The sequence below is a fragment of the Montipora foliosa genome, chromosome 11, assembly GCF_036669935.1.
Source record: "Montipora foliosa isolate CH-2021 chromosome 11, ASM3666993v2, whole genome shotgun sequence".
Taxonomy (NCBI): Eukaryota; Metazoa; Cnidaria; class Anthozoa; order Scleractinia; family Acroporidae; genus Montipora; species Montipora foliosa.
This window is the reverse complement of record NC_090879.1, coordinates 54,380,214-54,401,580: the sequence shown is the minus strand read 5'-3', so window position 1 is coordinate 54,401,580 and position 21,367 is coordinate 54,380,214. Positions and strand designations below refer to the sequence as shown.

General features: G+C 40.7%; 3 protein-coding genes across 3 annotated transcripts; 1 reads left to right on the top strand and 2 right to left on the bottom strand.

Moving 5' to 3' along the window:
• Nucleotides 1-4,878: 4,878 nt before the first annotated feature.
• LOC137977429 (aurora kinase A-like) lies at nucleotides 4,879-5,929 on the top strand. Its single transcript, XM_068824644.1, has 2 exons — nucleotides 4,879-4,959; nucleotides 5,123-5,929. The coding sequence occupies exons 1-2, from the start codon at nucleotides 4,879-4,881 to the stop codon at nucleotides 5,927-5,929; spliced, it is 888 nt and encodes a 295-aa protein (XP_068680745.1).
• Nucleotides 5,930-17,431: 11,502 nt separating this feature from the next.
• LOC137977428 (uncharacterized) lies at nucleotides 17,432-18,079 on the bottom strand. The gene has a single exon (XM_068824643.1). The coding sequence runs from the start codon at nucleotides 18,077-18,079 to the stop codon at nucleotides 17,432-17,434; it is 648 nt and encodes a 215-aa protein (XP_068680744.1).
• Nucleotides 18,080-18,156: 77 nt separating this feature from the next.
• Nucleotides 18,157-18,669, bottom strand: LOC137977427 (uncharacterized). The gene has a single exon (XM_068824641.1). It carries the CDS (start codon nucleotides 18,667-18,669, stop codon nucleotides 18,157-18,159), a length of 513 nt encoding a protein of 170 aa, XP_068680742.1.
• Nucleotides 18,670-21,367: the final 2,698 nt, after the last annotated feature.

Genomic DNA, 21,367 nt, shown 5'->3' with positions numbered 1-21,367 from the left:
AACGCCACTTAAAAACTGGCCGTTATTTTCAATTATTATTTAACTACTACGTGACTGCGGACCCTGGTCACAATCATTTTATTATTTGGAGTTATAAAATTTTGAGTCATCGACCACGGGACTTCGGACCGCGGTGGCAGTGTGTTTTACTTTTCATTCATCGACTCAACCTCGACCCCAGGGTCTCTCTTCTTTCTTTCCAAGGAAGGAAAGAAGAGAGACCCTGGGGACAAGGTTGTCATCGACTACAGGACTGCGGACCGCGGTGGCAGTTCATGTTAGCGGTTGCCCTTTAACAGTTTTCATTCAACGACTACGGAACTGCGGACCGCGGTGGCAGTTCACTTTAACATTTCGCATTAACATTTCGCATTCAACGACTGCGGGACTGCAAACCGCGATGGCAATTCACTTAACATTTTGCATTCAACGACTGCGGGACTGCGGACCGCGGTGGCAATTCACTTTAACATTTTGCATTCAACGACTGCAAGACTGCGGACCGCGGTGGCAGTTCATTTCACTGCTTACCCTTTAACACTTTTCTTTTCATTCATCGACTTCGGGACTGCGGACCGCGTTGGCAGCTTTTTTAAGTAGGACATTTGGTGGGCCGGGTATTCTGCAATTGCTCCGAACTTAAAATGTTCTTTGTATATATGTTCACTCAGGGTTCGCACAGGTCATGGATAACCTTGAAAGTCATGAAATTTATTATTTCAATTTCTAGGCCTACAAAGTAATGGAATTTAAGTGAAGGTCATGGAACATCATGGAAAGCAATGTGCTTTTGGCTAAGTAAAAAGGCAAAAAGAAGAAAAAATTGAATCAAATAAAGACAAGAAACAGGCCTTAACTTCATTAGAAATATACAGAAGCACACGTATTGTGCATTATATTGCTGAAAAATAGGTAATTGTGAAGAAGAGCTCCCCAAAAATCCTGTCGGCCGACAGCTAACCAACAGGTTACCGATCGGTTAAGAAAAAAGAAAAATTGTGGTAAAAACGAGCAGTTAACGTGACATTCCGTAATGGTGATGTATGACTCGAGAGACTTCACCTACTTACCGATCATTATCAGATGCGTATAGGATATATCACTTGCGTAATTTACAACACACCAGACAATCTAAGAATCGCATTGGAAGATAATTTAATCGAAAACTCTGCTAAAAACTCTGAAAACCATAAGCTACGTATCAATACATAGTTAGTAGAGGAGACAAACACTTCGGTCGTAATTTCATGATACGCTATCACGAATATATGCAAATTAGAGTCATACGTTATTCTTTAACCGTCATGTATGCCCATATATAGTGTCTACAATAGGAACAGCTATCTACACTGTCTACAATGGGAACAGCTATCTACAGTGTCTACAGTAGGAACAGCTATCTACATTGTCTACAGTAGGTACAGCTATCTACACTGTCTACAATGGGAACAGCTATCTACAGTGTCTACAGTGGGAACAGCTATCTACACTGTCTACAATGGGAACAGCTATCTACAGTGTCTACAGTGGGAACAGCTATCTACACTGTCTACAATGGGAACAGCTATCTACAGTGTCTACAGTGGGAACAGCTATCTACATTGTCTACAGTAGGTACAGCTATCTACAGTGTCTACAATGGGAACAGCTATCTACAGTGTTTTCCTTCAAATCGCCCTACAATGCAACGCAGCCTCTTATGGTATGTCATGTATGTATGAATGATGTTTACAATGTGGGCAAGTATCCCAGCCAACGCTAAAACAGTGGACAAAAGCCATATTAGTAGTATAAGTGCTGCTCAAGGTATCGTTATGAACTGCCTTTAGCTCTTTTCGCGTAGTTTAGAAGCAATAGACACGTAAATGCTTACAATTATTTTAGTTTGTCCCGCCGACAGGTTACCGACACTTTACCGACAGGTTGCCAACAGGTCACCGACTGTCGGCCGACTGTTGGCCGACAGTCGGCCAACACTTTGGCCTCAAACATAACACAAACTGTCGGCCGACAGTTGGACGACAGTCGGCCGACTGTTGGCCGACAGTCGGCCGACTGTTGCCCAACTGTCGGCCAACAGTCGGCCAACAGTCGGCCGACAGTTGGGCAACAGTCGGCCGACTGTCGGCCGACTGTTGGCCGACAGTCGGCCGACAGGTTTTTTGGGGAGCTCTTCTTCACAATTACCGAAAAATACATGAAATAAATGATTGTTTTGATACTATTGTGAGAACGACAGCTTAACTTTGGTCATGGAAAACTAGCAAACGTCATGGAAAGTCATGAAATTTTAAAAGCTTCAAAGAGTACAAACCCTGTCACTGAATTTCATCATATTTATTTGGTGCAATATACCTTAGGATTTACACAATACAATATAATATGAGACCAGTTAATTTTTGACAGGGTTTGTTACAAAATCACTTCCATGAAGCGCACAAAACTAAGGGGAAAATTCTTTGCAAAAATAAATGAACAATCTCAATGTTGATTTACTTCTGTTTTGGTTCTGCACCTTGGTCAAAAAAAGAAGTAGTACTTGGCCAAAAACCTTTGTATTGTCCATATACTGAAAAGAAAGTTACATGTTAGCTCAAAGATATCAGGTTTTTGTTTTCTTTCCTGGCAAGAATAACATCTCACTCATCTGAGGCATACTGTGAAGAAATTTAAAAAATCTAAATTCACATTTCTCAAGAAAAAATCTTATTATAAGCTGTCCATGGTCTGACATTTTATATAAGGCAGGCCACCATATCAACTCAACCTCCCATGTGGCTCTACCCTCCCCTTGTCCAACTATCAGAGAGGTCTGATGACGGATGTTTCCTTTTGACTCCATGCTCATTTACTCTCTTCTTCGCACGAGCAATTTCCTCTTCAGCGGAAAGGGGGGCATTTGCTATACCTTCATCTGCACGGTTGTTCCCACAAAACAGCATGGACTGGTCGAATGACACCTTCCCTCCATCCAGGGCTTCCAGGAAATTATCAACATCGAAGAGTTTGCACGAAATTTTTTCAGCGAGACTCTGGTAGCTCGGCTGGGACTTGTGGCAAACCAGTCTCACACTATTCACTTGTGCTTTCATTGAGCCAATGAAGTATTCAAAGTACTTTTTCAGTACTTGGTGGCTGTCAATTTTCACCCATCTCCCTGAAAAGAAAAAATATATATACATATATGTTAATAATCCTTAGCAGTTATTTAGCAATATTAAATAACATGTCAGAAAGCAATCCCTGCAAATTTTTAATGGAGGACATCTTAATTTGAAACCCTTCAGGGCCATTCGGTATTTACACAGCTGCATCGACGGGACAAATTAGTGTTCTAACTGCAATTATTAAATTTTCAGTTTCATAATGGAGACTAGCTAAAAATTTAGACCCTTCTAAGGCCTTTATTTGACTTGTCACGCAACGCTTGTGTATGTTGCATGACAAACACAAATGTAACATTTTTATGAGATTAGTCTTATTTTCCATTTGACTTCTCTATCACGTAAGGCAATGTATAATTACTCCCAGACAAAGAAAAGGAATACATAATTGAACAGTTTAGATACAGGTCTTCTCAAGTAATTAATGTTCTGTTCTCCCCCCCCGCCCGCATAAAAAACCTACTCCCCCCGTCCCAAAAAGAGGCTTGTAACTTCTGGTGTGATTTGACCTAATTTGAAAAAATATCATTGAGTTTACCTGGCAGTCGGGGATGAAATGTGGAACTCATTCTTTCAATAATTCCATCCAGCCACATCCAGTATCCCTGCTTGCTTTCTTGGTCGAGGTCTTCCAGTGGAATAGGGAGAGATGCTGGTGCTCCTTCCTGATCGAAGAATTCCGGTTTAAGTGTGTTCTTACTTATGTCTTCATACCTCTCTCGAACATGCTTCTTAAGAGAATAGAAAGTTTTGAAAACCTTTCTACATCCAGGGCATTTCGTTGTGTAACTCGACATCTCGCTACTCGGGTGAGATACGTAACAGTGATTGTGTAACTGCGTTTATTTCAGTTATGCTCTGTGGTTTGCTCATTTTATTGGTGATTGGTTACGTCTTCTAATACAATAGTTCTTTATATTTGGGCACTTGCGGTTTAAAAGCCAAGAGAAAAACCAAGAGTGTTTGCGAACTCCAATATATGACTATTGCCAGAAGGAAGAAAGTCTGGTATCAAGAACGAAGTTAGAAAACTATACAGTTTGAAGTTAAAATAAATGGAAGGGCTTTGTTTTGTCTTGAGATAGAAAGGCAAGCCGAAATCACGTAGTCCTCCACCTTTGCGCAAGATTTAACAATTTCCGTTGTCGAGTTGGTTTCACTTCTGTTTCGGCCTGTCACCAGGCACAACAACAACAAACCACGCTTAGCCCGTCCCCCAAAGCTACTGAATCGAAGTAAATCCTCGAGCAATAGGAGAGGTAGGAATAAAAAGGCTTCCCCCCAAAAAAAGGAAAACAAAAAACAAAAAAACACACGTTGTGTAGGCGTTTTTTGAATAATTTATTGTAACACCAAACAACTGCAAAAATCTCCCCAACTCATCCCCCACCCTATCTGCTGAAGACTGCTACCTATCTGCTTCACAAAATCATGAAATCATGTCCGACGTAGGTGAATTGAAAGAGAGTAGATATAGATCTCGCCCATATTCCAAGGAGGAAAAAAAAAAAGCAGAAGTGAGATTGGGAAAAAAGGCGAAACGAAGAGAAGAGAAGAAAGAAGCGAGAGAAGAAACAGGCAAAAAATCAAGCGCCTTGTGTCAACAGGGCTCCTGAAGAAGATGCTAACCGTTTTGAAATCCATGTAAAACAGTCTAATTATAAGGATGAAAAACCAGTGGCCAGCAAAAGGAAACAGCAACTGAATATCCCCGATGAAAGTTGTCGTCAGCGTACTGAGGACGAAGTCAGTTGCAGTAAAAGGAAGAAGCGGGAGGTGGAAACCATCAACGAAGGTGAACGTGCAAGGCCGGATAGTTCCATTTCTTAAAGAGAAGTCGGTGAAAGCAGGCTCTGGGCGCTGGTACTCTTTCCAGGGGGAAGAAATTGCTTTCACTGGCGAAGCTAAAAAAAAGATCAGAGGTTTCCTCATAAGGTCATCTCTGTGTCTTCTCCAAGTTATCGATTAGGATTGGGAAGACTGTGGAGGATCGAAGAAAGCCAGAGGCGGTGCAAGAACTTGATGTGTCATTGCTGGTCAAAGTAAAAGAAAGTCCCATCGGTTCCAGAACATTTGGAAACATCTCTCTTGCCCGATACTGCAGCATGAAGGCAGTAATCAAGGAAATCAAAATGCGTGGCGCTTCAAATTCAAGTGAAAGTAAAAGATGCAAGCAGGAGGTGTGGCACGAGGGGAAAATGCTGTGCATGCTAGCAGAGCACCCCAACCTGCAGTTTCTTTTTAGTGTTGTAACACAGAGAGCGCCTTGCGCCCTTGTAATGCAGTTCCATGGAACAGGGGAAGAGAGTATTACCCTCCACAAAGTGGTAAAGGAAAGAATTTTTAATAAGCAGTTAACGGCTGAAGTGTTTACTGAAATTGCTCAAGCTCTTAGACACATTCACACCAGGGAAATTGTGCACAATGATTTAAAGGCGAACAATGTTATTATTCAGCAAGAAGGTGAACATTATCGTCCCATAATTATCGACTTCGCAAAGAGTGAGGAGATTGTGAAATTGAAAGCGTACAAGAGAAGTGCAGATTACCTGGCACCAGAAGTAATGGAAGGAAAAAAGCAAAGCCCAGCCAGCGATATTTTCTCATTTGGAAAGATGTTACAATTGTCTGTTTCCGGAAGAAGCTTTTTTCGTCTATTCACTGAAATAATTGTCATCTCGACTTCCCACCGTGCCGAGGACAGGCCCTTTGCAAATGACATTGTTTCAACTCTTAGAAATATTGTTCCAATCTCGGAAAAATAGTAGGATAACAACTGAACATTCGTCTTTTTGTTTTGGACTGCGGGATTGGCGTGAAGGTTTACTCCTATGACACTTAAATTTGAGCTGTAATGATTGCGGAGCTGCCAGAACCTCATTTAAAAATTCCTAAGTACAATCTAAGTACAGTCTATTCACTGAAATAATTGTCATCTCGACTTCCCATCGTGCCGAGGACAGGCCCTTCGCAAATGACATTGTTTCAACTCTTAGAAATATTGTTCCAATCTCAGAAAAATAGTAGGATAACAACTGAACATTCGTCTTTTTGTTTTGGACTGCGGGATTGGCGTGAAGGTTTACTCCTATGATACTTAAATTTGAGCTGTAATGATTGCGGAGCTGCCAGAACCTCATTTAAAAATTCCTAAGTACAATGTAATTAATTTGCCGGATATTTTGCATAAGATACTGGTTATCACAATTCTTCACACAAACTGTTCGAAGCTAAAATTGCTTTTGTTCCCCATCTCCCCCAAAGTAAAAAAGAAAAGATTTGCCTGTAACTTTGTTGCTAAACAGAATTTAATGAAGTAATTCAAACTAATTGACATAGCATGACTTCACTTCGGGCCTCGAGCAGGCCGTCAATGCACGCAAGTTGTTTGTGTGCTGAACAAAATTATTTAGGTAGTGTAAACTTAAGCGAACGTTGTTGGGCTTTCCAATGCATGACGTTTACCGCGCACGACTTGCGAATAAAACTCGTAAGCGGCTTAACTGTGGTTGATGTGTGTTCTAGCTCAAAATAAAATGCATGCTGTGAGTGTTGAAAAAGGCAACCAGAGAACAAATTCCCTCGTGGCAGATTAGTTAATTAAATTTCACACGTTTGTGTAATTTGGAGATATAATTCAATGTGGCGTCTGTAGCAACGATGGGTTCCAACAGTGAACCAAGAAGTATCCTATGTGGGTCCTCATGTTTTAACAACATGGCAGTATTGACATAAAGTAGGTAAGTTAATTTGTAAATTAAGACGTTCGTGGTGGCAAAATTTCTGGAACAAAATCCTTTAATGTAGGGCATTTCCATTTGTCATTAAAGAGGTCGGCAGTTTTGTTTTTAATTGCGATGTATCTTACAGTCATAATGTTCTCTGGAAGTTGTGTCTTAAACAGTGAGAAAAGTAAAGTTTGTTCATACAAGTTATATTTGTAAATAAAGTATTTTGCCACCAGCAAAGCCAAACTTAGGGGTTGATGGTGTAGAAAAGAGTTTAGTCTGGTAAATAAATGTTTTCACTGGTGACTTGCGACCACCAGTCAAATAATTCACTCCAAAATAAAGCTACATGGGAACACTTTAAAAACATACAGTATGCTGGGTTGTATTCTGTTCTCTTTTACATAGTTGGCATACATCATCAGATATTATGTTACCCTTTTTGAGTCTGTCTCTAGTGTAAATGATGTTGTGATTTATCTTGAATTGAAGCATTATTAACTTTGTATTTTTGGTAACAGAAAAAGGCTGGTTATATAATTTTTGGATTTCAGCAGGCTCCACTCCATAACTAATGATTCGGTACTCATTGGTGGGTGGCCGGAATTTGTTCTTAACAATTATTTTGTGCAGAGCGGCGTTGGAAAGATTTTCTTCAGTATCGTACCAGTTCTGTGTCCTTATTTGTTCCTGGCCATAGTTAGGCGGAAGTTTCCATTTATTTTTCATTGCACTGAGAAGACCATAGTATGTAATGAAACTATATTTAACCTTGAAAATATTAACAAATTCTTGATACGTTAGGAATTTTCCACTCTTGGAATTTAAGAGAATTGTTAACGTTTCTAACACCTGCCTTGCACCATGCCTCATAAAATATTGGCTTAGTTGTGATTTTTATACCATGGTTGTTCCATATTATGACATCATATGATTATCGCTTCCAAATTTTCAGTTCTAATAGATTATTGTACTACCCCAAATACCGATTAGCTTTAATATGATACAGTTTGATCCTATACAAAAAATAGCGGCGTGACAATTTCATTATTTTGCCTCCACTACTTAACCGGACACTCAAGCTAGGTGATATATGGGCGCGTTGGCCAGCCAAGCCACCGTGCAGTTTATTAAGCATTGGGATAGTTACAATAATATTAATACCGGTACATCAATTCTAAAATAAAGAGAAAAGCAATGCACCAGAGCCGGACACGAGAACCCCTAAAAAACCAGCAGGTGGAAAAAAGCGGGGAACGTGTACCCCCTAACAAGGCAGTCGTGTGACCCTCGGGGTTCTAGGGTATTCTAATTGAAAGACACTACTTACTATGTAAATGAACGCTATCATATACCGCCTAACGAAGGCATTAAACACTAATTCAGCTCGATAGGACAAAAAACGAAACAGGACTTGTGCATGCGGCGAAGGCTGACCGAAGAATGCCTCACTCGCTAAACGATCACGTGACACTCCAAGTGCCTGCCGCTCACAACTAGGAATCTGCTACGTGACGGCAAAATATCAATTTATGCTAGAGAGATAGATGAGATCTATTTCAGTTTTTGTTGTTTTTATCGTTTCCCAACAATTTAGAATTTCCACATAGAAGTAAGGAATACTGTTTAAATTAAATTCTTTGGTTTTATAATTGCATGATAGTAAGAACTTAAAACAGCCTGGGTGTCGAGTCATGTAATTTGGGATGATTTTCCGTGGCGCTTTTACAGTATGGTGCAAAAGTAATGTAAACGAAGTTTGTCAAAATTCGTCCTTTGTTCTCGTGAATTTTCCACGAAAAGTCATTTTCGAATTTTCGAATGATGTTTCGTATGGTTTGAAGCGAAAAATTCACGATCTTTCTCGAAAATTCGTGATAGCGAAATTCGAAGTAGCGAATTTTCAAGGGAACCAAACGAAAATTCAAAGCAGCCAATTTTTGTGACATAAATCTGCGGCCGCCATCAACAACATCGCTGAACAAAGCGTATATACGCATAAATAAACTAAAGTCGTATCGAAAATAGATTCAATGAACCGACAGTTTAATCGGCTGTTTCCAACGAAAAAAAAAAAGGATTGCCTCACACAACAAAACCTGCGATTGCCTCACAAGTATTTTGTTTTAGCAACTTTGATTTTGTAGTCGGCTTATCGATCGGTGAAACTGGGTGCGAATTCTGTTAATGTAACATTGTTTACAGTAGCCCGCTTTTCCAAAACAAACAACGCAGAAGTGAGACAGCGTTTGTAGACAAAAGTTTTATTTTATGAAACACTACATTTCGCTTTTGAATCAAAACTCAAAAGCTCTCAAATGTCTTTTGCGTGGTTTTAGCCAGAGCAGTGCATGTCTCAATCCGTTCCAGAGGTCAGTCATACAAAACAGTCTTTGGATGTCTTACTTTGTATACTGAATCCTTGCCAGGTTTAAAAATAAGTTTGTTTCAAGCATTTTCTTCTTGTATTTAAGCCCATCCACGGTGCAATGTCTTTTGAACGCTGTTGACAATTTTGGAAACTTATGAGCCCACAGTAATTTGGCCTGCAGTACAGATGTAGCATACGTAGCACGTCATGTACAGGGAAAGTGAGGCGTTTGCGAGAATTGAGTATTTACATGTACGTGTATAACACGTTCGTTTTGCCCTCTGCATGGGGAAAGGTAAACTTGGCACAAGGCAACTTCGTGAGTTTCAGGTTAGAATAGCTAAGCGAGCGAAGGAGCTGCGAGGTTTTAGGCCACCAATCGTCCTTCTTCCGGCGGGTTATGAATAAACCAAACGATGGAGCGGCAAAAGCTGCCAATTACTTTGGTTTTAGTTTTGGTATCACTACGGTTTGAGATTCGCTGAGTAGTCAGTCTAATTGGTAAGTTTTAAGACACTTGCTTGAAAATCACTCCAGACTTCTGGGGTTTTGGTTTTTAGACAAGAAAGAGGCTTGGAGAATAACGAAATAATAATAATAACAGTAACAATAGAAAATTATTTAAAAACTGTTCATTCTTATTTATTTTGTCACAGCCAACTAAAGATTACAACATCACGATGAAAACTGAGCTTACCATTTCGCTTTGTAAAATACACTTATTCAGAAAACGTTCTTAATAAATACAAATTCTGTCACGTTATTATCTACCCTGCGAGCGGAGTCTCTTTCGATCTTCCTAGATAAGTCGGGAAGAGGAAAGTAGACTCTTTTCGCTGCAACCATGTATTGTATTGAGCATGCATTAAAAGTTTAAATGTATTCGGTGTCAGTCACGCGTGACCAGTAGCCACAAAAGCACAAAATGAAAACAAACAGTCAGGATATTTTCCAACAACTCTGGCAAACACACGACAATCAAGAAATCATTTCCTTGGAAACTCAAGATAGTCCATACTCGACTTAAAATACCATTTCATTTTTTTACTGAAAAATTTATGGGTTTCTGTCAGACTAGTTTCTGTAACCAACACACATAGGAAAAAATCGTGGGAATTCTAGTAACAGGTAAAATCGCCACACTGTTGTAAATTTCAAAATATTGTTGACGCGTGGCGATTGATCATGCGCAAAAATTAAAAAAAACAGGTTTGACAAGTCGAACCTGGACTGACTCATTCAATTCTTTGGATGAGCGGCAAAGCAAAGAATGTGGAGTCGGCGAGCAGAGTCTACTTTCCTCTTCCCTAATTACCTAGGAAGATCGATAGAGACTCTGCTCGCAGGGTAGTTATTATCCCAACGTGATGCCAACGATTCATGATAATCTACACTAACGACTGTTGTCATTTATTCTTAGGTTCTGGCATCTTTTTCCTATGCTGATTTTGCATTCCTCCCACATTTTAGCCATTTCTTCGTCATTTCGGCACTGGTGTGAGAATGATTTGATTACCTCAGTTGCAAACAAAATGAAATGTCTAAGTAAGCCTACATAACAGTAAAGTTCATTATGAAAATAGCTAACATTGCATCATCTTTTAGTCTACACGTTTAAATGTATTTTGTTTTCCATTTCTATGATGGAGTGAAATCAGGGATCAAACACCTGGAGCAAATTAGCCAGAACTTGTTTCCTTCAAAATATATTTTTTTGGTGTGTCACAGAACATGACTCAGTAAATTATATACCATAAGGAACTGAATGCAAGACATTGTTTTTGAAAAGAAAACATGTTGTGGTTGGACACTTGATTTTAAAACAAGTAAAATGGTACAGAAAAATAAAAAGCAGAGTGGCTAAAAACAAAACAGACCAAAAACAAAGTATGATACAACTGATATGCATGTATCTTGCTTCACTTACCTTTTATAGCAGAAATTATCATTGGATCCAGTGGCGCAAAGTCTCTGGTCCCATGAACTGTAGAGCGCATCAAGGTTGATTTAGGAAATAACTTGTCTGCCAAGCGGAGAGCCATCCCTGATGGTTTAGATGCTGCTTTGACAAAAATGTAGCCATTTCTCCCTAGTCGTACGTTTCCAGATCCACCAATTTCAACCGTATCTATATGAAGAAATAAAAATCAACAGGATAACATCAACATCAACCTCAACCTATCAACTTGAAACTCAGTTAAATTAACCACAAGAAACTGGGAAAGCTAACAGATGGGAATACTGCATATGTCATCAAGTGTCCAAATTAGATACGAACTAAGCACTCTGACCTGAAGAATGGCTAAAAGCGTGAAACGTCATGTACAGAAACATTTGACACTTTAACCGAAACGTTGCCAAATTTCCTTTTTAATGTTTTATCGCCTATATTGTCATGATGCATCACTACGAAGATATAGGCATATTATGGCATCTTTGATAGCCAAACAAAGATAATAAAATACAGTACCGCTCAAAAGTAAGTTACCACCTCGCGTCACGTTTCCTGCGTGACGCGATTCGCGTAGCGCGAGAATAATCGAAGCGTAAATTTCTGGCATATATTAGGAACTAATGTGTTACGCGAAATCAGTCAATTTCGCGTATAAATTATCTCTTCAGTTGCGCGAGTAAGCGAAGGCGATTTTTGATTTGTTAAATTGTATGGGAATTGTCTAAATTGCAAACTGCGAATTTGCGAATTGGAGACGACGTTTAAGCTACAGTAAACATGCATCTGGTTTACAAGCGGAAATTCCGATGAAAAATAAATTCTTCACATGCGAATAAGCGATCATTTCGTTGAAACATCGACCATTTGGTGGAAAAAATTCGGCGATCTTCTGTGTAAAGTTAATACATGTAAATGCGTGGAGTTGACTTCAAATCGATCCATGCAAGTTTCTTTTCCACACCTTAAATCGATCGTCGATCATGTGTGGGTCTGATTTTCTTCATTTGTTTGGAAATTAGCGACAGACTGTTACAATATCAATAAAAAAAACCCACGTCGAAATTGCCGTAAGGAGACGACGTTTAAGCGTCAACAAAAACATGAGTCTAGTTTACAAACGAAAATTCCGATGGAAAAAAAATTCTGCATACAGGGTATTTCTGAAACTCATACACGAATAAGCGACGATTTCATTGAAACATCGTCCACTTGGTGGAAAAATTCTTACAAAAACAATGTCCATTGCGCGTTGCTAAAATTTCTTGCCAACTTCAAACCTTTTGAAGTGTGAAATTTGAAACATACATTCTTTAAATATCCGCAAACATTGAAAACAAAATTTCATGGCAATGAAAGGATGAATTTGTTCTCAACGCTCACACATGAACATTAACAGCAACAAATAATAATTACACAGACTAAAACTACAATTAACTTTACTCCAAAACATCCTTTCTACATAACAACAATATGATGATTATTTATAGCTACAGTCAGCAGTGCTGTTAGCGTCCACAATCTTAAGTTCGCACTCGATAAGGCATTACTTATCTGAAGCGTTTCATGCTTTGACCATCGGGTTAAAATTTGCGTTTAAAATTTTCACAACGAGTCTCCAAAGGGAAACACAAACCAAGGATTATTATTATCTTGAAACGCGTAAATAATACGAGAACTTACTTTCCTTACAAAAGCGCTTGATTCACGGTTTGCTGATAGGCGAACGAAGCTTTGTAAACAATGAAATGAGCTCGGAAATTGCCACATATTTACATACGAAGATACTGCAATTTATCATAGGCATATTTTCTTCGAAAATTGGCCTTTCACAAACACTTTCCACGGTTAAAATTTGAAACAAAAGGACAATTAAAATCGCGCGCGAGCGTGAAGCCACTGCACTTACAGATTTCTTACCATCGAGCACTACGCGATTTGCGTGGCGTGCGACGCGATTCCTGTAGTGCGCGACGCAATTCGCGTCGTGCCCGAGAGTGGTAACTTACTTTTGAGCGGTACTGTACCTGTCAATTCAGTATTAAGTAACTTGTCTACATCTGCCAGTGGTGTCCTCTGTAGTGACTGGACTGTCTGAACTGGGTACTCTGCATTCTTCTGCATTGTTTGGACCTGAACTGAGTGCTCTGTATTCCTCTGCACTGACTGGACCTGGCTTAAATGAGGATCAGGTGTTGAAAACCGCAATGGAGGGGGGCACTGTGAGGTTTGATTGGGGACTGAAGATGCTGGAACAGATGTCATCAGGTTCAGGATCTTGTCAAGCTTGGCTTCCTGCCTTGCAAAGGAACACTCAAGCCGTTCCAGGATTGTTCGTGCAAGGCAAAGCTCTGTGGCTGCATCATTTCCTTGACATACCTGAGGTATATAAACTCATTGTAAGCATGTGATGTATAATAAATTTCGGGTACTTTTTACAAAGGAGTTTAAATTAAGCCACTGCATTGTAAGTAATCTTAAGACTTAAATAGAAATTCCTTTCTATGTCAACGTTAATTAATTTGTAGTTAGTCTGGGGGGGGGGGGGGGGGGGTGGTGGTACTGCCATGTATGGCCTATATAGATATGTGCCACTGTGAAGGGTATGGTTTTCAAGCTGTTTACTCTAGTGTAGAGTATATAAATTAGAGTGTTGGGTCTAGAATAGGGTATCATTTTTTCACAAAACTGACCAGTTGGTTGAAGACTTCATAGAAAAGAAAAACTGACAGTGATTTGGGGAGTTTACTCTAGTATAGGGTAGCAAAATCCAGCTGAAACTAGCTCTGGTATAGGCTAAGAGTTCCAGGGTCCAAGCAACACATCCCCACCCTAAAGTATCCCCCTGGGTAGTTAGTCTACATTCAAGATCCATACATTGGTATCAAACGACATATTCTAAGATTACATTAAGTTTCTCTTACAGTGTTGGGGGTCTTTCTCCTCTGTGGCAGCTTTCTATAGAATGTCAAGTGAAAATAGTGTACAAAAGCAACATTTTTATTCTATGCTTACCTCTGTTACATTACCCAGACTCTGCATTACTCTACTTATGAGATTTCCCATATCTGGAATTTCATTCTCTCCTCCATCAGAGTAATCTCCCAGATCAGCGGTAGTTGTAGGTGATGTTCCTTTGATAGGCCTGACAGGCTGAGGTGAACACTGAGAAATCAGTGTAACCAGTGGAGTATCATCGTCTGAATCGGAACTGTCTTTGGACAACTCAACAACTTGTTACTCTTTAGCTGGTGACGTAACCTGCAAAATCTGTGAAATTTAACGAATATGCAAATTAGCGGCTTGTAATAGCACGAATACAAGAAATGTGCAGAAGAGCAACTTTTCGTGCACGTCAAGAACGATGGACTAAGCAAAAAAGGACCACTGGTAGGCTACAAACGATACTGACATTTGCCAATTCATTTGGGTGATACTTGAGTAAAAAGTAGTTGAAAATACTAATTTTTTTCTGTGCAGGAGGTGATTCTGGGATCTGCGGATTAAGAGCAACAGGTGGTCAAATTCTTGCAGGAAAACAGTCTTGCAGGAAAACAGTCCATTTCAAATTCACTCTTGTTGAAGGAGTTTGATGTGAAACAAATACTTATCAGCTTTCGCTTTACTTTGGCCTGACGCAGTTGCAGTGTCCCCTCCGATCTGGAAGATTCACGACTCGTTTCAAACGGGTAGCACTCTATCACTGCAGAGTACTCTTTTTTGGTCTTTCCCCACAGTACTTTAAAATTCTGTCCCTTCTTCAGTGGGGATGGATCCACAATGCAGTTGCGATAAACATCAGAATACTTTCCACGACTCCAGATGACACGAGCAATATTTTTCTCCATGAGGCAAGTTAACAGAAGGCGAGTAGTTTCGATTAAAGAAGATGATGAGTGGGAAGCGACAATTTCAATTTCGGACCTATTATAGTTCTCCGGAGCGTCAGCTGGATCAAGAATACTTCAGTTTCATCGGCTCACCGACTTCAATTATCATTATAATTTTCGAAAACAATAGTTTTGTGTATTCGCACATGCTATTGATATTATAATCTACAGCAGTCGCAAGTTCTCTAACTCATGGCCTTCAATTTTTCCTCTGAGAGTGAAATTTAAAAAAAGCAATGGCGTTAAACTTGAATGAACTGCTTTCGAGAAAACACTATTTCCCAACATTTGCAAGACAAATAACTGTTTCGGAACGAACTTCATCAAGAAGCTCAGTATCTTTCGTCAGAAAGTGAACACCACGCTCGCAGCTTTTACGTTTCAAAACAGTTATTTGTCGGGCAAATGTTGGAAGATAAAAGTGTTTTTATGAAGGCGGTTCTTTCAAGTTGATGGCATTGTTCTTTTAAAATTTCACTCTCAAAGGAAAACAAAGGCCATGAGTAATTACAGAGCTCGGAACGCTTAGAAGCTGAACTTTTAAACAGGCACTTGTTAGGAAAGAATAAATGAGAAAGAGAAGTCAGTTGAATTTCATTTCAGTCATTTCTACGTTTTTTACAGATGAACGATCATTCAGGGAAAGCACTTAACACGCTAATTTGATGCCCTTAATGACTTTAATAAGGCTTATGTATTTTGCGAAACGAAACGAAACAGAACAAAATGAAAACAAATGAAGGGTAAAGTAACACTGGAAGTGCAGAGTTTTGAAATGAAAGATCTGTATTTTGCGAAACAAGCTCTTTTCAGATCACAGCAAGCTTTTACCTGCTTCGTTACATTGGTAAAAGCTTTTGGTAAATATGCCTCGCACTTCCGGTGTTTATTCTTCAATTTTGTTTACATCACAATGCGTGCTAAACCATGATCTCATTTGACATCATTATTTTACCCTTCGTTTCGTTTCGCAAAATACAGTAAGCCTTTTAAGAACATGTATACAATTTCTGGTCATACTAATTTTTTTGGGAAAAAATGTTACTATAACTCAAAAGAAACACGGAACATGTTTTCTACAATGGGATGCTCATTTAGTATAATGGAAGCCTTATATTTTTACTTTATTTCATCTTGAATAAATTGATGCAATGCAAGGACCTATTGTTGGTCACTGACTTTTATCAGATGTGGTGGCTCCTAAAAGAGCCGTTTTTAGCGACCTACAGTGCAATGTTGAATCCAAATTCGACGAAGCAGGGCGCGTTGGCTGCTAAAAGAGCCGTTGTATTTAATATTTCGTTGCGACGCCTTGAGCCTCCACCACAGCTGGAATTGCCTTGTGCAAAACGTGATCAATGTATTTTGCACACTTTTCTGGCGTGACTTTCTTCGTCCAAAACTTCTTGATTTACCATCCACCAGTTCTTGCTTGTTGCTTGGCTTCACCTTTGATTCCAAGAAGAACTTGAGTTCGTGCCACAAGTCTTCTATCGGGTTGAGATCTGGGGTTTGTGGGGGGGGGGGGGGGGGTACGCCACCAGTTGATATGTTTTTTATTTGAAGAAAGCCTTTGCTCGTCTGGACGTACGTTTTGGGTCATTATCCTGCAGGAACGGGTGGTCGCGGGAAGTTTTTCTCTAATGAATGGAACGAGCGTGGTCTCCAAGATGTTGCAGATCAAATCAGCATCCATGATGCCATCAAAGGTATTTGTGGCACGGTGTCTGCTAATTCCCGCCCAGACATGAACCTTCAGCGGATGTTTTGGTTTTGGTTTTGGTTTTCGCTTCGTTGGCTCGTCTACCTTCCTGTAACAGGGAAATAGAACACTCGTCGCTGAAAATGACGTTGTCAAAAGTATCGCCACTCTCCATGATACGCTGAGCGTTCTCCAGTCTCTTCACTTTGTTGGCGTCGCGTATCAGCTGACAGTAAGCAGTCCGTTGTAGAGTCCAGCCTTGTTGCTTCCGAGATCTCCGCACTGTGGACGAACTCACTGCAATGCCACGTTTTGCCAACTTCTTGTGGATCTGAGCGTTCGTCATGTCATCATTGCTTCGCGTTTGCTGATCTATAAAAGCATTTGCCTCTACACATAGCTTGGTGGGTCTTCCAGAACGTGGAAGATTTGCTCCCGAGACAGTAAATCGAAGCTTTTTAATAATTTGTGTGACACTGGTGAAGCTGACGAGTAAGCCTTCTCCTTTCAACAATTTAAATATCTCAGCTGGGTGGAGATCTTGCTTGTAAAGAACCCTTTGGCATGATTACCACTAGAGAGTTTTAACCTGAATGATTGTAAGTGCACGCTAGCACCACTGAACTCAAGCGGTTGCTATGGTGATACAAATAGAAGTATGTGCGAAGTCTGGGTTACGAAAACATGGCGAGTGGTCTTGTAGAGCCAAGAAACGACCGAAGAATAATTGGTCTGGTCTGGTCGATAGCCACTTTTTCATCGCTTGGAAGGTTTTGGCGTTCTCACTTACTATCAGATCTGGAGCGCCTCGTCGCACAACAAACTCCTTTAAGCCTCGTCTGAACTCTTTATCTGTCATGTCTTTACAAAGGTTCAAGTGCACCGCCCTTGTACTTGCGCATGTGAAGAGTGCAACGTAAGCCTTTCCTGTCCTGCCTCCAGATCTGTACAGGAGTGGCCCAGCAAAGTCTACCCCAGTGATGTTAAACAGTTCGGTGAATTCTGTTCTGAACTTCGGGAAGGCGGAGGTCGGTGAAGCATTTAGGACTGTCATGCAGTATTTCTTGCAATAGTTACAGTCACGTCGAACACTCTTAACCATGGATCTCAGTCTTGGAACCCAATACTTCTCTCGCACTTTGTTCATGCTTGCCGCCACTCCCCCATGCAAGGTTTGCACATGGCAGTGTTCGATGATGTGACGTGCTAACACTGATTCTCTTGGAATGAGGAGTATAGCCTTGGATTCTTTTGTTGCACCTAAATAATCCATCTTCATCTTTGGCCAGTCTGAGGTCAGTTTTCATGTTACGCAAACGTGTGTGTGGAAACCAACTCCAGTCCATTAGTCTAGTCGTCAGGAACCGTGGTTTTATTCCAGATTGTGTTGAAGAGGGGTTGTAGAAAATCGGCTGCAATTGCAGGATCTGCAAGGCATACTTCACTAAAAATGAGCTTGGCAGTGATAGCGATTGGAGAGCTCCATCCCAGTACATCATAAATGCTGTTTATGGCTGAGATCATTTTTCCTTTTGTTAGAGGCTTCTCCGCCTTTAAGCACATTTTGAAGTCAATACTCTGTGTGTCGTGCTCCTTGTTCCAAAGTGTGCCCAGGATTTTAGTTTCTCTGTTTCCTCTGTTTCCCACCAGACTCTTAGCATACGTCTCTTCTCCTTCTGTCACTTTGCCAACTGAATTTAATTGTTCCACGTTACTGTGCCATTTGTGTAGAGTGAAACGGCCCTCTGACATTATATTGGAAGCCTCTTCTTTAAATGTAGCCACATCTTCTTCCACATCGCCTCCCCCCTGAATGTCATCAACATAGGTGTCTTCTAAAGGCACCTGCGCTGTGGCCTTCATTGTAACCCTTAATGTGCTTCTGGAGAGTTGCCTCAAGGATGTATGGACTTGACGTGGCTCCAAATATCACTTGTGTAAAACGGTACTCCGCTATATTTCTGTCTGCTAGGTTGTCGTACCATGGGACCTGCTGTGCATCTCTATCTTGTTCGTGTACCCGAATTTGGAGGAACGCTTTCTGAATGTCTCCAGTAACACATAGTGTCCGGAGAAGACTGTCAAACAGGAGAGGCTGTAGTGGCGGTCCAGTCTCCAAACAATCATTGAGAGAGGGAGTCTGCGTGTCGGCCCTTGATGAACAATCTTAGACAGTTCTCATCTTGGTCATTTCTGCTTGCTCTCGAATGACTGCTTGGTAGGGAATGTAGTGCACTACCTCGCCCGTTTGATGAAGGGGTACAGGTTCCATAATTCCAGCGGCCACTTGTTCCTGCATTATCTGATCGTAGTCCTCCAACTTCCCCATTCTCTCCAGCTTCCTGATTTTACTGTTCAGTTGAGCCACTGACAAGTTCTTGTTTGTCAGAAGTGGTACATGATCCTCTTTCCACGGCAACCTTGTTTCATAGAAGCCCCCTTGCGTCTTATTTAGCTGCTGGAGAAAATCTTCGTGTATGTTCTTGTTCTTTGTTGATCTTTGAGCCCTAAAATGTCCAGCGAGCACAGCTTGTCAAACTCTTCTTGACCGGTTGTGAGAAGGAATTGCTTGTCACCGTTTGACATCCATAGACAGTCCAACCAAGCATTGTGAATTCTGCGCCTGGATCTTTATTAGGATCCACCCCCAGGATTAATGGTCCTGTAGTATGAACCTGCTGGTAGTCTGCTGCCCCCAGAATGATATGAATAGGCAGAGTGTCGCTTCCTCACTAAAGGCTAATCTGAATATGCCGTACTGTTTCTTTAGGGCCTTGATGTTTGGATTGGGCAGGTGTGTCAGTACGTGTTTTTCGGCATTAATACATTCCACGCCAATTGAAAACCCTTCAACAGCAAGTGAATGTACAGTGACACCGCATACTTCTATGATTTTCCGCATTGTCCCATACATCTATTCTATGTAGCGTTTCTCTTTCCTCGCAGGTTTCAAGTTAAGTTTGGTTATCACATCTGTGCACAAGTAGGAACTCCTGGTGCCCGAATCAAACATCACACACACTTCCTCTTCCCCAATTTTTGCTAGTACTGTTGGATGAAGTGTACTCCCGTGGTTCATTAGCACACTCATATTCTTCTCAACTCTTGGGTTATGAAATTTATCAAGTGTATATTTTTCTTGGTCGCATATCAAGGTGTGATGTTTCCTGTTACAGTTTTTGCATCCTCTTGAGTTGCATTGCGTCACACCATGACCCTCCACCAGTGCAGTTCCAGCTCAATCCACTCTCTTGTAATATAGCTCGTCTGGCGACTATGTCAAGTACTTTAGTACAGTTAAAGCTGTTATGCTCTTGACAATTGCAGTACACGCCATTAGGTTTGCGGCCTGGCTTTCTCCCATTGTTACCGAAAAACAGGTTTTCCTTTTCTTTTATCCACGGCCCGTGCTTGAAATCTTCCGTCTTTGCTGTCTCTCAAGGGGTTTCTCTCCATGTACCACTGTAAGTTCTCCACGAGTTGTTCCAACCCCCATTCCTCCTAGTCGTCATCCTTTTGAACAAGTATTTCTTGCACCGGACCCAGCTTATCCATTAGTGTATACACCATGCTTTGAGCTGATGCTACCTTCTTCATTGTATTAAGGGTGCATACTACTCTTGAGAGCCTGTTATAGAAATCGTGAATGATTGCGATCTTGTGGATGTTAAATATGGCCGGAAGTTCCTCCATCTCTTTTATTAGCACCTTGTGGACTTTGATATCCTCTCCATATGTTTGCTCTAAAATCTGCCTCACTTTGCCGTATCTGTCCTCTGTGTGCGGCAGCCCGAGGATGTCTTCTTTTGGCTTGCCTTTTACTAGTTCCAGAAGGTAACTGAACTTACTTATTTCTGAAATTGCGGAGCCATCCACTTCGACCGTAATTGATTCCAGAATTGCAACCAATCTTTGTAATCGCCAGAAAAGGGCGTTATTGTGTATTTCTGTAATTTCACTGATTGCAGCGCAGTTGCGTTTTTCCCGGCTTTCGCTTCTTCCATACATTGTAACTGACTTTCTGTATTTCCTTTTCTAATTCCAGGTTTTTTCTGTACCACTCTGCTTCTCTTTGGTTTTGAAGAAAAATAGCCTCCTCAATCTCCTTTTCTTGATGCAATTTGAGCTTTGTCTGCTCTTCGTTCACCTTGTGTTGAATACACAATTGCTTTTCAAGTTCCAATTGTGTTTCTTTATGTGTGATTTCCTCCATTTTACCCTTTATTTGGGTGCATACTTTTCTGAATGGTGAAATCTCCTCTTTGTGATCCATTGTCCATTGTTTGATGTACTCCAAGTCTTTGGCCATCTCCATCAAGTAATTGGCGGTCACATCCTTTGATTTTTCCAAACGTTTAATCAATTCCAGCTCTTTCCTCCGTTTGAGCCAAGCATGCTGAAGTGAACATATGACTTTCCACTCACTGCAACATGTGTTGATTTTAGTACGAAGAAATAACCTTGTGATCCTGTTAAGTCCTAGTATGTCCTGGCAGGGTCGCCACCTTTCAGTGTGGGGAATCTAATTGCTGGCCCCAATTCCCTGTGACACTGAAGACTC